The sequence below is a fragment of the Clarias gariepinus genome, chromosome 4 (assembly GCF_024256425.1).
Source record: "Clarias gariepinus isolate MV-2021 ecotype Netherlands chromosome 4, CGAR_prim_01v2, whole genome shotgun sequence".
Taxonomy (NCBI): domain Eukaryota; kingdom Metazoa; phylum Chordata; class Actinopteri; order Siluriformes; family Clariidae; genus Clarias; species Clarias gariepinus.
Genome location: NC_071103.1, coordinates 31,526,365 through 31,543,607, shown reverse-complemented (window position 1 = coordinate 31,543,607; position 17,243 = coordinate 31,526,365). Strand labels below are relative to the sequence as shown.

Sequence of the window (17,243 nt, the reverse complement as noted above, 5' to 3'; positions counted from 1 at the left end):
CACCCCCCTACCCCCCTGTCCCCATCCACCCCGCCCTCCAATGTGAAAAGGCAGCATGGCTGATTTAATAAAATTACATGCATCACAACACAATACATTACAAGACAACCCCAACAATAATCAAAGTTTTAGCCATCAAAGGATATGCTACTTAATAAATAAACGAATAAAGAATAATGCATTGGCAAAGTTATACAGAACATGCAATCATTTTCTTGATGGTGTGTTTGCTACTTAAAAAAAAAGAAGGAAAAAAAAACTATTGAAAATATGACATTAGAGCTTTAAATAAGATGTTGCAACCTGTGACAAAATAGAGTGCTTATTTATTCCAGAAGACAAACAATTTCGCAATGGGAATGCAAAACTGGGCAGTCAGAAAGCTTTGGAACTGGAGGGGAGAAATATGAAATTTGAACCTTAAAGTATGACATATATATATAAAAAAAGGCTGGTATCACAAAACAGATCACTGTCCTTTATAAGTGCTCCCAATAAACAGATCAGCCATAACACTACACCACAAAATGTCGGTTCCCCTTGTGCCACCTGGGCAGCTCTGGCTTCTCAGGGCTTGACTGCACAAGACCTCTGGCACCCGGTAAGGTGCATCCCATGAGTGTTCGATCGAATTGGTATCCGGGGAGTTTAAGGGCCAGGTCGATGAGCTTGAGTCTTCGCCTACGGTTGCCTTTCTATCGGAGCCAGCATTGACATGTTTTAGAGATTGGCTTTTTCGTGGGATCAGCCCGAACAGACAGGTCTTTGGTCCCCGAGGGAATGGATGAACCTTGGGTGCCCATGATCCCATCACCAGGTTACTGTTTTATAATTGATAATTGATGCTGTTAATGTTGTGGTGTTATTGTTTTTGCTGATTAGTGTATTTGTATCTTTCAAATTAAATATTAATTCTACCAATATGTTTAATGGGCACAATTCAGATTTTTTTTCCCCCGCTCCTTTTTCTTTTCGGTGCATAATTGCCCAATATGATTTAGTCCTGAATCTCTCTGGATCTTTTTCCAAATTATATACTGTATATTGTCTAATTTCAAGTCAGTTACTGGAGGTCCATATGAAATCTTCTTCTTTTGTCCGAAGCTTCATTATGTGGTCACACCCGCACGAAACTTCCTCTTACTGCAATCCCAAATGCACACCTCCAGTCTCAACCAGATGCCCCCTGCAAATCTTTCTGAAAAGCTTTCCTTAAAAATAACCCCAAGAACACCAGAGAAATAATGCGGTATCTATTCATGCTTGTGTCTGAATACCTAACTTTATATATATCATAGGATTGAGCCCTTAATGTTTTAATAAATCCTTTTTTTAATAGATTTTATTTACAAAGCCTCTTTAAATAGATTCAATTTATAAAGCCCTTTTATTATTTTTTTTGCCCATTACTCTCTTTCTAGAAATAAAACCAAAAACATTTTTAGAAAACTTTGCAAATCTAAAATCTTATTCAGACCCTTTATTTAGCACTTTCAGTAGAAGCACCTATGCCAGTAATTACAGCTTCGGTTCTTCTCGGGTAAGTCTCATCAAGCTCTGCTCAGCTGAATTCGGGCAATTTCTCTCATTCTTACTGCCAGGTTCACTCAAGCTCAATAAGGTTAGATGGGTAGTGTGCAAACTGCTAACGTTAGGTCTCTTCGCAAACATTCTCATATGGGTTTAAGTCTGGGCCACTCAAGGACGTTCAGAGAATTGTCCTGATGCTACTAGTGTTGTTTTGGTACACTCTGAAACTGGTTTTCTTCAAGGACCTCTGTGAATCTGACTGCAATCTTCCCGCTGTCAATTCTAATCCTGGCGCCGAGAAGCTCCCCTATAGCAAGATACTGGCACCACCATCCATAGGGATGGTGTTAACCAGATGCTGCTGATGATGCAGCTTTTTTTTTGCCAGATACAGTTTTTGGAGTTCAACCCAAAAAAAGTTAACTTTTGGACTCAACAAACCAGGAAGTTTTTTTTTTTTTTTGTTCTCCTGCTCTCATAGTCTTTTAAGTGCATAAAACAGAAGCTTATTCAGGAGTGGCCTACTCACAAGCGTCCTCCATCTCTCCACTCTACTGAACAAGCCCCAGGGTTCAGTACGAGTTTTAGAAATGTACTTCTGTCTCTAGAGGACTTCTGAAGTTCTTGGTCACCTCCCTGATGAAGATCCTTCTGGCCTGGTTATTGAAGTTGGCCAGAAGACCAGCTCTAGGAATACTCCAGTGGTTGAACTTGTTTTCCATTTCAAAACATCCACTGTGCTCCTGGAAACATCAACAACTGTAAAGGTAGTTTTATATAATGGTTTTCTTGGGCTTCATGGCTTGTTTTTGGTCTGACATGCATTATATTTCAGTTGAATGCATTATATATCTCCATCACAATATTAATCAGGTGCACTTTTAGGCAGCAAATTTCAAAGGTGCTTTAATGGGTTTGGATCTAGTGGCTGGGAAGGGCATTAATGAACATTATTTAGCTTATTGTTATTTTCACTGAATCAGTTTCAGGTGATGTTCATGATCATGGTGCACTATCATGCTGGAAGACCCTTTAGAGGATGGGTAGACTCAGGCTGTAGAGTTAAAACTATAGTTTGGTCCACCATATAACAACAACAACCTCCTCTACCAGCCTGAACTGTCGACACTGGGCACGATGGGTCCATGGAGTTATGCTATCAATGCCCAATACTGACTCTACTATTTGCATGTTGCAGCAGATACATCACACCTGGAGACATTTGCGTCCAAATTTGAATTGAACCAAATTTGAATGAACAACATTCGTTAGGGAACCCATCTAATGACTGCTATGCCATGTAAAAGTGTAATTTCAACTGAACTTAACAGAAAAATGAAAATAGAAAAAAAAATTAACAATGAAATAAAGAAACTTTGTTGCACTATCCATACCGTCTATGCAGCAACAAACACAGAGCATCTTGGAATCACGCAGTCATCCATAGTAACTGCATCCCTTGGTCTAATTTCAGCTTTCTTTCCCCACCACTTTATTTGTCTACACTGTTTACAACCTCTTTCGCCTATGCAGCAGATGGGGACTGGTTATATTTTTATTATATTAATATTCATTTTGCGCAGTCTGGCAGGACATCTGAAACCATGTCAGGGCCTGCGTGCTGAGTGTCACAGCTGTACTGGCTACCTGAAGCCAAATGAGTGAGTGAGAGAGTGAGTGAGGGAAAGAACCCGTCTTCATGACCAGTGCAAAATCTCAAGCAATATTTCATGCCAGGAGTGTGGCAATGCACCGTACGGATAACCCTTAATTTCTTTATTGATATTCAGTCCTACCACTGGAACACCGAGCACGAGGCTGGAATACATATCAGATGAGACACAGGTTCACCACAGGGCACCAGATACATTCACTCACACCCAGCAACAATTTGTGCATTTCCTCTGGGGTTAATAAAGCCATCGTGTTAGTTGCCGTATTATCATTCGGGTTTTCGTTCAAGCACGAGCGATAACTACTTGTTACTACGTCTGTTTAATTAGCAGATGTTGGCCTTCCGTCTGTGGGTCCTGCTTGGTCGCAATGAAAAATGGCATCCACGCTGTTGTATTCGCAGACACAGCGGGAGACTTGACTGAAATAAATAAATCTAAGTAGCTAATGAAATCATTACAGTATGTGGTGTGAGGCACCAACTATTTATAGCCTTTTCTTTTTAAATGCTTTAACCTTCCTTTTAAAGGCAATAAAATTCTAGCAGCTCGTACAGCGGGGTCAAAACTGATGCGTACTGTGATCACTTACAAATTGAATGCATTTTAAAAAGGCAATAAAATAATGATTTTTTAAAAAGTGTTGTCACACGGTGTTAGACCAAATAAAATCTGGGAAATAAAGTTTGGCTCGGCATGCTGCAACACCGGGATATGATGCACAAACCTGTGGTCAATTCACAATGAGTTCCTTGGAGAGGTCATTAAAAAAAAAAAAAAAAAAAAACCAGCCATTTTCACTGCTCCGGTTTTAGAAGGTAGCTCCGGTGAAGCAAGAGTGTGTAAATGTAATCTCAGCCCTTTCACCGTCCCAGCAAGCCTGCGACAGCCATGGCTAAGACACCTGCGCGTGTATGTGTGTGTGTGTGTGTGTGAGAGAGTGTAGGCGGCCGAGTCGTAAACACAAGCAGAATGCACAATCTGCTTACATTACTCCACCAAATGCTGCAGACGTCATGCGCTAAATCACACCCCAACAAACGCTGCAGGCGATCGGCCAGGTTTACAATAAACTCGCCTAGGAAGCAGAGCAAACGTGGCACACTAGTCAATTTGGCGCTCTTAAAAAAAAAGGGGACAAAAAAAAACAGCACACAAGATCAAGGTCGAGCAGATGCTGATTAGATTACGGAAATGCATTATGGAGAATTAGGCCTAATGTAATTGTGCCTCTTTTTCTGCGTAATAAAAAGGACGCTAATAAAGGTGGAGTGGAGGATGCGGGTGCTGTGGGCTTGATGGATGGCAAACGACAGAGGAAGGAAATCTGAGAGAGCTCAAAAAGGCTGCAGTCTCTCCCTCTCTCTCTCTCTTGCACACGCAGACACACACACGGTGTCACACACATCTCTCCTGGGGGCTGTGGTTTGGCTCAGACGCTTGGCTCTGATAACAGTAATAAACACACATGTAGGAATTTGACTCGTCTCTGAACTGCAGATTGAACACCGAAAGACACGAGGGGTTGTTAGTAAAAGTGCAGGAGATGTGTCTGGTCTCAGGCTGCGGAGCGACTGAGTAACGCTCGGGAAGGATGTCGGATCGACGGCGTACCTCGCAGCTCTGCCATCTGTTGGGAATGTTGGGCCGCAGTTTCTGCTCACACACCACCTTCCTCATTTCCTCCACTGACGGGTCTGACTGCACCAGATCGTAATATGGCAACTGGTAGTCTTCATGAATGCCTGGCGGAGGAAAGAAAAAAAGAAGGAGAAGTAAATCCAGGCAGTTTTTACACTTTTTTTTTTTTTTTTACATTAAAGATTGTGTTGAACTTTCTTCTCATTAGTTGCTGCTTGATCCGGATTGCAAAATGCAAATCCAAAGAGGAATCCACAGAAAGGGGAAATGTATAATCTATCTAATGCAGTACCAAAGCGCAACAGTAATATGAAAAGACAGTCATTTTAACTGAAGCACCTCCAATCGAGCATCTGCTTGCAATTTCCCAGAAGACTAAGCCCATGGCGTAGATATCCGCTCGCTTGAACGATTCAAAATGTTTCATATTTATTGAATCGTCAAGGACCTCAGGGGCCATGTACCTGTTGGGAGACAGTTTGGAGATTTAATTAGAACACACAGAGAGGACAAAAAAAAAAAACCAACAAAAAAAAAAAACAAATACTGCTTAAGAGATTAAAATTTCAGTTCTGTAATGACAGCAAACTCGGCAGAAAGGACCCAATTAGAAAAATATTAAATGCTCCAGAAGCCCATTTTTAAAATAAATTAGGTTCTGTTATTGCTATTATTAAGAACACTGGAGCACAGACAAAGGGTGCAATTCTGGAGACAGCATCATCCTGAAAAGACCAAAATAATTGTTATCACAAGTTATACAACAGTTAATTCTGGTGACTTTCTAAAAATGCATATATAAGTATAACAGCACTGCTTTATATATATATATATCTCAATAGTGCATGACTTCAAAATGGATGATACACTTTATACAGGCTGTTCATCATCCAATCTGTGCGTTATCAACACTACACTACACAAAACGCACTAGCTTTTTTTTTATACGCTTACCTTAATAAAGCAAAAATTAACATCAATTATTCATACTGTGTCTAAAACACCTGCTACTCTTTTATATTTAAGCAATATCACATGAGTTGGAGTGCTGTTGTACTGAATATCAGCACATCAGTGATCCGGTCATGATATTCAGTATACTGTAACACTATGACCTCGAGTGTGATTTTGCTTTTATACAACAGTGATACTTACTGTCTAAACGTCCCAGTGGTGTTACGCTCTATATCATCACTTGGGTAACTACATAAAAACAAAATAACACTCGCAGCCATGCTGATATTCAGTACAACAGTGTTCTTGGCTGTGGAGTATTGATTAATTGGCCCTTTTTTTAATTCTCAAATCTCATTAGTCATAAGGTGATGTAATGTAAAGCATGCATACACACACATGCTTAACTTAGTATATTGGCCTGCATGGTGTATATATACCCTGTATATAATAAGACTTATAATAAAGGGATACATAAAAGCTATGTCCCTATATCATGCGTGTGATGAGCATTCATATGAAGAGATCATTGGTGTAAGGAGTCTTTTGGAAGCCAAAAAAAGCTGATATCTTGTTTACTTCAAAAGAGAGAGAGAGAAAAAAAAAAGCTGCTATAACGCAAGTGAGTAGTAGTGAGAGTATGAGTGAGGTTAAGCAATTCCAGGCCAAGTTATTCCACTCGTACCTTCATAAACCATGTCTTCACGGTGCTTGCTTTGTACATAGGGGTATTGTTGTGGTTAAGATGTTGGACTATGTATCAGAAAGTGACAGGTTCAAATATCAGCACAACCAAGCTGCCACTGCTGTGCCCCTGAGCAAGGCACTTAACCCAGGTCACTGTGGATGAGGGCGCCTGCCAAATGCTTGGGCCTTTTCATTCCAATGAAGGAACAAAAAATATAAAAATAAGAAGTAACTGTGTGGCTTCATCTTTGTGGCAACAGTTTGGACGTAATGCCTGCTGTCCACAAACTTTTGGCCATATAGTGTGACCATTTGTCCATTTCCTGGTTTAAGAAATAAATAGGTTACAAAGTACTTTCTACAAATGCATGTCTCCACTAGGGGTAGGGTTTGATATTAGATAAAATCAAGGTTTCGGCTGGAGTTTCCCTCTGTATGTCAGGAAGGAAGGCCGTCAGCTTAGCTAATCTCTCGAAAATTCAGAGCCGGGTGACGTCAAGGCTTTGAGCCTTATTTATCCAGACACACTCCAGAGCTGAGAGAGACCGGTGGGCCTTGGGCCCAGACAGTGCTCGCATCTCACCTGATGCTTTTGGCCCAGTCAGGAACCGAGGAACCAATGCCAGAACTCTCAGTGACACTTTCTCAGAGACCAAGCTAAATAAATATCTCGGTACGACCGGCGAGCTATCCTGTACTTCACACCATTATCTTCAATCAACTTGTAACTTACCAGAGGCTATCCTCACAAAGCACCTGCGCCGCGTGCCAGCTCGCTAAAGTGAGTGAGAATGGCGCTCAGCAGTGGCGTGGATCTGACAAGCAGGCAAACTGTTCCTCTGGCTCCTTTAAAGAATCAGGACTTAACACTACACAACACACTCAAGACGATGCCATGCACCATGCCATGGATGACAAACTGCCATCCTGACGCTCTCCAGCAGTCGTTTAAGGCCCAAGAGATGTGAAGCCAAACTGTGGAGCATTCTCCAGGCCTGCTGGCTCACAACTGTGACGGAATATCATCTTTTGAATTACAGCCTCCCACGGGATCATTAGAGCGATTTTCTACTTGACTTAACAGTGAAAGAACAACAGCAGACGGAATCGAGGCTCGCCTGCAATGGTGCTGTTTTACAGGGAGGCAATGTTTAAAGAATAAAACATCGCGTGCGCGTGCGTCCTGCAGTGGAAAGACGGTGCATTTGTATGAGCTGTGTGTTACTCCGCGGTGACTCACATGTCTGCCGTCTTCGCCTCGCTCACATGCTGTTCTCTCTCCTGCTCCTCTCTCTTACTACCCGCCGCTATAAAAGTATTGGAGTATTGGAGCACGTTAGAAACTAGCTATCAAAACAACCACAGGTGGACATTCTGTTTACATCGAAACATTTTTATAGAGCTATATCTGCAAAAGTGTCCAATGCGTTCCCAAAGCCTGGAAGTGAAGAATGAAACACAACAGGATATGCTATTAGAGGAAAACAATAATCGGGAAGGCGGTGTGCTGCGGAGCCACACGAGGCAGAATTACTGCTCATTATTCGGCAGTAACAGCGCGGCCGGAATCTTTGTGTTGTGCAAGAAACAACGTGCCGTATTTTTAAGGGATTATCCTGTTCACACTGTAGGTAAGGAACACAACACAAAGGACCGCGCTGAATAGAGCTGTGCAATTAAAACAGTGGAATCAAGGAAGTCAATTGATAAACGGTCCAAAATTGATAAATTCCTTAAGAAAAAAAAATCCACATCATTTGCAGACAAAAGAAAACGCTTGCACCTTTTGCAAATCCTCGCATTTTGTGAATGTATGTTTCAAAAGTAGACCTGTAAGAATAAAAACTTTTGGACAAATCAGACGCTGTACATCAAATCAAATCGAGAATTCACAGCTCTAATGATGAGGTGGATTATTTCTCAATAACAGCACGGCCAAAGTGTTCTCTTCTTCCTCTTCTTCTTCTATCATTACAGTGACTTGCCGACAGTCTCTGTTAATAAAGGACATATTGTGTTTCTTTACCATTTTGTAGTGATCAAATAAACAAAAACTAACTATATAAAATGTAGCAACTCCTTTCCTGTAGTGTAGAAAAAAATTCCCTGGCTTTCCTAACAGAAAATTTCATCAAGTGCCTATTTTTTCTGATTTAGGTCAATCACTCACTCATCCTCTATACTGAATTGTTCTGGGTTTAGGGTCGTGGGGTCGTGGGGGTGCTGGAGCCTATCCCAGAGATCTTGGGGCATGTGGTGGGGTACACCCTGGACTGGGTGCCAATCCATCCAGGGCACACACACATACACCCACTCATTCACACGCTATGGGCAATTTGGGAAGCCTAATCTGTCTGTCTTTGGACTGTGGGAGGAAACCGGAGTACCACGAAGAAACCCACCAAGCACGGGGAGAACATGCAAACTCAATGCACACAGAGACGGGAATTAAACCTGGCCGGGAATCGAACCCGAACCCTGGAGGTGCAAGGAGGTTAAGTCATTTAATTTGTTATTGATTTTATATTATGTGGCCTGTAAGTGCAAAAGTCTTGAGACACTCCTCATTTCTTCATTTTAAATTAAACGTAATGACAAACAAGGTATTGCAAAACAAAGGCTTTGCAAATACCATAATTTTTTTTTTTACTTGCTTATGTAACAACCTCTGCAGCAACCTCATTTCCCCTCTCGTCCATTCCAACCACTCAGCATTCAGCATCACCAGTGTATCAATCACCACCTGATCACCTGTCCTCGTCTGCACCTATTTCTCACTGGTTCGTGCCTTTAGATGTTTTAATGCTTGAATGATTCATAGTTCTTGTTCTCTGTGGCTTAACAAACCAAACACCTTCTTCTGAAACTAGTCAGGTACACGGTCTGGACTGTAGAAATAAGAGACAAAAACTTGAGAGGCAAAAAAAAAAAAAAAAAAAGTCCTTTAGGAAGAAGACCTGGAGAACTATTCCTCAAGGCTACATTAAAAATATAAGAACGTCTGGCTCATTGGAAGCTCGGAGTCTCTTCTGTAAAACGGCTTAATTTCAATTAGAAATGACTTCGAGCAGTCATTTCATCAATGAACTCACTCGAGCTTGAGGTTTTACATTATCTAACCAATTCCATTTAATCACCAGAATTAGGATGTATTAAACGTAAACAGGAAAGTGTGTGATACTTGTAGAAAGTCATGTTTATATATAAACTTGATTTATTTTCAGTTCTGAGGTCTGATTTAGGATACTACACCTAACGCCATGGTCCTTAAACAGACAGGTTAAAGGTAAGCCAGTAAAAAAAAAAAAAGTTTTTTGCCCATCAAAATTGAGTTTTAAAATAACTTTTTGGATTTCGAAAGCGCACCACTGATAAATACCTCAGCTGCAACTCAATGAGCTGTAGGGGAAAAAAATGGGGGTCAGATAGGGAGTTTGGATTACCTTTTGGTACCCACTCGGTGGTTTGGGGCGATATCGATGGTGTCTGTGGCTGAGTCGTGGCGCACAGCCAAGCCGAGATCTGCGATGCAGCAAGTGCCGTTCTTCTTCACTAAAATGTTCTTGGACTTCAGATCTCTGTGAGCGATAGCTGGTTTGCCTGCAGATAAAAAAAAAAAAAAGAAGGAGAAAAAAGTGAGGTTAGATTCAGAGCTCATTATAAATGAGACAGAAAAGAAAAGTAAGCCTGCTCATTGACTTGATGGAGAAGATGATGAAAAAGAACTGCAGGGCCGCAGGCGAGGCAGGTGAAAACAAAAAGGGAGGCCTTGAAGCGAACAGAGGCGGGTCTCTGAGAGCACGACTGATTTGATGTTGCGGTGGTGCAGTGCAGTTATTGAGCTAAAGGATTTACAGGAACGCGCACACACACAAACACACACTAGCCAGTATATAGTGTAAATGAGGCATATATATATATATACTGTACAGTGTGTGTGTGTGTGTGTGTGTGTGTGTGTGAATGTGGCATACATGTACTGTAGTGAGTTTGTCTGAATAATGTCTACAGTGTGTGTGTGTGTGTGTGTGAATAATGTCTACAGTGTGTGTGAATAATGTGTACAGTGTGTGTGTGTGTGTGAATAATGTGTACAGTGTCTGTGTGTGTGTTTGTGCGAATGGGGCTTATATAGTGTCTTTAAAAAATATTCACCACTTTTCAACACTGAATCATGATGAGTATAATTTGGCCTTTTTGACAATAACAGTAGTTTTGGTTTTAACACAAGCGGCACGGTTCTGTTCCAGAAACACATTAACCAAAAACAGATTTTAAAAAATGATAATAAAATAAATGAAATAAAGGAGTCCTGCTGGTGTGTTTCAGGATCCTTCAGACACAAAGCTGTACTATTGGGTTTGTCATGTAGAACGGAAATTATTGCTACTTTTAAAACACAAAACCTCTACTGGAATAAGGAAATAATATTAATTTATTATAATATTAATTGTAATAATTTAAATAATATTTTTTTTACTTTTGGTCATAGAAGCAACCAGAAACAATAAAAACAAGTCATCATTAGTACCTGCGCTATTTCTTTGCCTATGTGACCCTATATAGTCTTATACAGTATACTTAAAAATAGATAGATAAAATAGATAGTTCATATCATCATGTGACTTAGGTTGTGCTGGAAATAAAAGAATGTCACACTATATTGCACAATCCTGAGCCCTAACTATATTTATTAATACATAATAATGCAAAACAAAAATACTCTTTCTTGTCAAAGTGAAAACACAGTTATGTCTATTAATTAGAAATATGAAGTCAAACCAGGACATTTCTCGTGAACGAAGGTGTTAAACTGCTTGACGTACTGTACTGTATATAGACTTCAAGCACAGTACAGTGATGAGACTGTTAGCTGAACGTTTTTAAGAAGGCTGTATGTTCCTGAAAGACGAGTGAAACACCTGATCCTACAAAACCTCAAAATTAGACCGTGTCTAGTCATAACTCATTTTAAGACTTAAAGATTTGCGCTCAGTGTTTGTACTTGTCTGGCGTAAGCGTGTGTAATGAGAGGGCTTGGAGAAAAAAGGCTGATAGGTGGCTTTTTTATTTTAACACACATGACTTTTGATTCCGCGACTCCATCAAAATACACTTCTGTTGCACTATTTGGAAGCTGGTTCACACTGCACAGAATCTAGTTTATATTCTTTGTATCTGGCGTAGTGATGGATACTGAAATACAACAGTCATGAAGTGTATAAACATAAAACAATGCTTCTGCCTGTTTGAACTTTGAATATCAAATATAATATTTAGAATATGTCAAAATGATAAAAGATGGAAGAATCGTCCAAGTGTACACTTTGTCAAGATGCTGATACTGCAGGTTCGGAACGGTCAGGTCAGAGGCCGTCTCTTTTAAACACCCTGTTTAAACTCGGCACGAGAAGGAGGGGTCCATTGCTTGCAGCATCCAACGTAAGCAGAGTTAAGTGGGTTGTTCATGCATGACGCATTTCAAACAGAATCTGAAGCCGAGATGGATCTTGCTAAAAAAAAAAAAAAAAACAGAGTGCTCACAGAGACGCCTAGGCTTTTCAGTAAAAACTTCCGGACGTGTGTTTATTCGCTGCTCCGTCTAACAGTGCTCCTCTTTTCAGTCTAACAGCTAACGATCACGCTGTTTTCAGGCGGCTCACAAGTGCAGGCTGGGCGCCGCTGCCCCACTCTAATGATAGACGCAAGCCTAGAGCCAGAGTAAAGCAATTTGAGTTGTGCTATTATTCCCAGCTTTTACGCCGTTCACTCTCGCGTCTCACCAACAATGTAAAATGGGAGGCATTTTTCTTTTGGAATAATAAAAAACAGGGTCAATTTTAACTTTTTCAGTACAAATTGGATTTTTATCCCTTTTTTTTTTTTAAAGAAGTTTTCACACTTTTCTGGCACATTTTTCACACTACACCAAAGACGAACCCTGTCCTAAAAAAGTCTGAGTGCTCTATAATAAAGCTGCGTCATAGAGAATTAACTGCAGTGTTATAAGAAACAGAGGGGGAAAAAAAAAAAATAAAATAAAACCGTCCAACAAACTGGTGCCAAATCGAACGCTTTTATATAAAACCGCTTTGTCACAGCTTGCGTATCAATCCGTGTCTCCTCACATCCGTCCCGTCAGACTTCCTGTTAGAAAACGACGCTGAAAAAGGAGGGACTAATTAAGAGTAGCGATTACCTCGGCTTTGGGGCACAGAGAAACCGTGCCGTCTGGCTGAATAAGAAGGAAAAAGAGAGCAGCTTAATTAACATCTGTTGAGCATTCCCACACACACACACACACACACACACACACACAGACACACAGACACACGCACGCGCGCATACAAACTGAGCATCCTACAAGGACAGTGTCAGCCAAATCTCAGCTTTTAGTCATTCGCTGCTCTGTTAAGGCTGAGGAAATCATCTGCAGCTGTCTCGGGGTCCTTAATTACATCTAAACGCGGCTCTGGAAGCTGTTCAACTCCAGAAGCGCGGCATATAAAAGCTCGGGTGACTGTTCTGGAGCAACGCGTCCGTCTAGCCCCGGGGGCAGACAGGAGTTTAGGTGGTCTCTTTATTAGAGTGGAGAAAATGGGGAGAAAATAGTCTAGAGAGTGTTTTTTTTTTTTTTTTTAACTCAATTAGAACTAAAAGTCTGGCTGCACTTTCTCACACACGCACAAATCGGAATTCATGGCCCAAACACGTACACACACACACATGAACAGACACAGACACCCAAAGGAATACTTTCGGAGTTTCGATGTGAGTTAAATAAACGGTCTGCCAGACTTGCAGACGCTCCTGCTCCGAAGTGATCGTGGCGCAGGGTATGATCACACCAGGGAAACAGGAAACACACCCCGACTGGAACACTCCGGCAGACGTCTTGTCCTGTAAACTTTTTAGTCATTCATCAACCTTAATAAGCAGGCACGTTGTCCTTGGGTTGTTTTTTTTCCCCTGTCGTTTTGCACCGAAACGGTAATCCGGCGAGCGAGCAGGTGTTACCTTGCGTCCCGACGATCTCCATGTGCAGATGAGCCAGGCCGCTCGCCGTGGACAGGGACAGCTTGATCATGCCTTCCACGGTCACTGTGTATCTGTTCAGGTAGTCGAACAGGGAGCCGTGCTCATGGTAATCGGACACCAACCACAGCTGGGTCCACGTTCCGTTATCTGAAAACAAAAAGGAAAACAAAAGATTGACATATCCATTCTGATGTTTCGTGCAATAGAATGTGACCAAAGCCTTTCTGTATAGTGCTCTTTTTTAACGGCACACGCTGTCACAAAGCAGCTTTACAGAAATCCAGGTCTAGAATGAGATCCATAACGAGCCAGCCAGAGGCATGAGAAATAAAACTCCCTGAGACAGGAACCTCAAAGGCGAATCATCCTTTTCAGGGAGCGTGAGATTATAAATCATTAAAGTACTAAATCGCATAGAGAACTGTGAAGAAGGAACGCGTTCATGCGTGCAGAGCTAAGAATCATTCAGACATACAAGATGAATTCTACACTCTACCTACGCTAAACCACTGCTTTAGCAGCATATACTAAAGATATTCATATACAGAATAACAAATCGTGATGTTAGGAGCGCCGGATAAAGAATAGGGGTTTATCTGATAAGCGAAGCAGAAAGAAACAAGTCCGAATTAGAGCGCAGAGAAATTAATGAGACGTAGTCTAGACAAAATCTATACTTATAATGAAACTGTAAAGTTGGCGTGTCTGTACATTGAAATATATCAAGATAGTTTTTGAAATTTTTATCTGTCTGTTTGTCTGTTTGTTTGTGCACACATCACATAAAAACTACTAAACCCATTTTAATAGGGTTTTCACAGGTATATTCGGTCGATCTTAAGGCAACATATAGGCTTTGTTTTATCGCAATCGGCCCACAGGAAGAGAAGATGTGCTACTTTGAAATTTAAATGGAAAACGCCCTTCTATCATAAAAAAAATCATAACTTCATCTCAAAATTCGACAAATGGCGCTGTATATTTGTTAATACACACTTATGAGTATATTAAAATTAAAATCTACTTAATAAATGCGATCTCACACCTTCATTCCGCGCACCTTGTGGTAAAAACAATTTTTTTGCTTGTTTTAAAATTCAACCGATGGCGTTAAACATTTTTTAAAACACACTTATGAGTGAGGAATTACATCCTGTATGAACGAAGTCATGAGCACATCTTGTTCACCATAAATGAGAGAAAAGGAGGGGAAAAAAATTGGAAAAAAAAATACTTTCCTACAACAGCACAGGTGAAGTGTTTTATTTCCGCCATTTGCTAACAACGACAATTTCCTATTTATGTAAGAGCAACCCCTGTTTAAACAAAGGGCGTTCAAGTCAAACCGGGACTATTAATTGCGCAGAATAACAGAACACAGAGAAAAAAAACCTGTTTCACAAAATGTCCCGGTTTGACTTGAACGCACCTCGTATTTGGATTTGATGCTGATAATGATACACAGCATCATTTGCACTACGTGGCCAAAAGTTTGCGGTCACTTGCCCATCACATAAAGTTCTGCTACCACTATGTTGGAAGCACACGAGCGTACAGAAGGTCTTGAAGAGATCCGAACATGCTCCGGCATTACTGCGGACAACTCGAGGTCCACGAACACACAGTTTGCCAAGATTGACTAACTTGACTTTCCGGGACACAGATCCCTGACACTGGATGAACTGGAACACTGAGACTGTACTCCAGGCCTCCGCAACTGACATGAATGCCTGACCTGACCTCCTTAATGCTCTTGTGGCTGAATGATCACAAATCCCCACAGCCATGCTCCAAAATCTAGCGGAAAGCCTTCCCAGAAGAGTGGAGCTAATTACTCAATCGGAAACGGGTCGTCCCAAAAAGCACCTACGGCTTAAACAGCCGGGTGTCCACATACTTTTGGCCATGTATGTTTATAAAAGCAATAAACAAGTATTCCTACTCTCTTTTGGAATCGCTAATATGAAGAAGAAAAAAAACGCAAAAACGAAAATGATGATTTTTAGTGTCCTTGGATTTGATGAAAAGGACCTGAATCTGCCTGTGACTTATACAGAGCTGACGCTATAGACTCCTTCCATCATTTTTTGTTAATCCTGTGCTGTACTAAGTAAAACAAAGTGTTGAGCGGCTAAGCCTCTGGGTTCTTAATCAGAAGGTTGAGGGTTCTGAGTGCAACCTCTTAAGAAGGGTGTGAAGGATTGTATTATGCGCTAATACATACACATACAGGGGAACGTTCCGTATTTAATGATCCGTTATATTAAAACTTAACAGATCATTCGAAACTAATCAGTTCATTTTGTAATCGCGGACTGCTATCCAGGGGGTTGTGATCTCGCCCACTTCTGCCCACACTGTCGACGCTCGTCATTTGTTGAGATGTTAGAGCATCCCCCTTATAATCCTGATCTCGCTCCATCTGACTTTTATCTTTTTGGTCCCCTGAAACCAACCACGACGAAGGTTCACTTCTGATGAAGACTTGAAGATGGCGGTGCATCTGTGGGAAAGATCCTACAGACAGAGTGTGGATCATTTTTGACTCACCCACGTGTGTGTGACAAATACAGAGTGTCTGATTCACAGGTTGCTATGGACGACCACAAACCAGTTCAAACTTTTCCATTTGGACTAAACGTACCCAAAGTGCTGTGTGTGTGTGTGTGTGTGTGTGTGTGTGTTCTTTTCGACTGCAGACGTTCACGTCCATGAGTCTCGGCTCAATAACGTAAACAGGAAACTCTTTTGTTCTGTTTGTTTCTGTTGGTTTGAGATATTCTTTTATACAAGGATGCTGTTGTCCTTACTCTCAACGTAATTACATGGGCGATAATGCATCTTAAAATGCGAGCAGATTAAACCGGGGTGAGGGGACTAAGCGGGAGAGTAATGGACTAATGGACGGAATAAAGAAGACCTCTGGCTCACAGCTCCATGCAATTCCAGATGGCCGGGTGAAATCTCAGAGCAGCTGCTCCGACTCCTAGCACTGCCCTTTTCCTATATAAACACACTTACTCTCTTATACACACTCTCTCTCTCTCACACACACTCACACACTGGTTTCTGTTCTTATCAACATTGGCGACCAGACCTTAAGAGAAATCCCGAATGAAGTAAGCTGCATGATTTCCAGTAAACACTATTGTCAAGTTTTGGGAAAACAGCTGCTTGTTTTTCTTTTTGTTTTTGTTTTTTAAAGCAGTTCTCACAGAAGACTAGACGAGACATGATGTCAAAGCTAATAAACACACTGCCTGGTTCATGCTTACAGTCAGACATGAAACGGGGCAGGGCGGAAAGCTTGAATTCCCTCATCCGTGTCATTCAGCTCTAATCCAAGCGGTGCTGGCCCGGTCCTGTAGCTGCGACTGAGGTTCTGAGAACATCGTGCCAATTAAAAATGGAAACAACTGCTAGTTTTTTTTTAGCTACCATAATTCTTCTACTCACTCACTCACCACCTATCCCGCTTTATCCTGTAAACAGGGTCACGGGGAGACTGTAGCCTATCCCAGGAGACACCCTGGGCAGGGTGCCAATCCACACACACACACACACCTACACACACTCTCACATGCTCATTCACAAGACTACGGGCAATTTGATAAACGGCAACTAGTCTAATCTGTGACTTTGGAAACCCACCAAGCACTGGAAGACCATGCAAACTCCATGCGCTGAGACCCGAGGCGGGAATCGAACCCGGACCCTGGA

General features: G+C 41.4%; 1 protein-coding gene across 1 annotated transcript in view; it reads right to left on the bottom strand.

Annotated features, from left to right (window-relative positions):
* tgfbr1b (transforming growth factor, beta receptor 1 b) overlaps positions 1-17,243 on the bottom strand; it is an 84,263-nt gene that overhangs the window by 7,201 nt on the left and 59,819 nt on the right. The window contains exons 5-8 of the mRNA XM_053494001.1: positions 13,503-13,670; positions 9,929-10,085; positions 5,184-5,308; positions 4,818-4,948 (exon numbers count right to left, since the gene is read on the bottom strand). Coding sequence (XP_053349976.1) covers positions 4,818-4,948; positions 5,184-5,308; positions 9,929-10,085; positions 13,503-13,670 — 581 coding nt within the window. The remainder of the gene's footprint in view (positions 1-4,817; positions 4,949-5,183; positions 5,309-9,928; positions 10,086-13,502; positions 13,671-17,243) is intronic.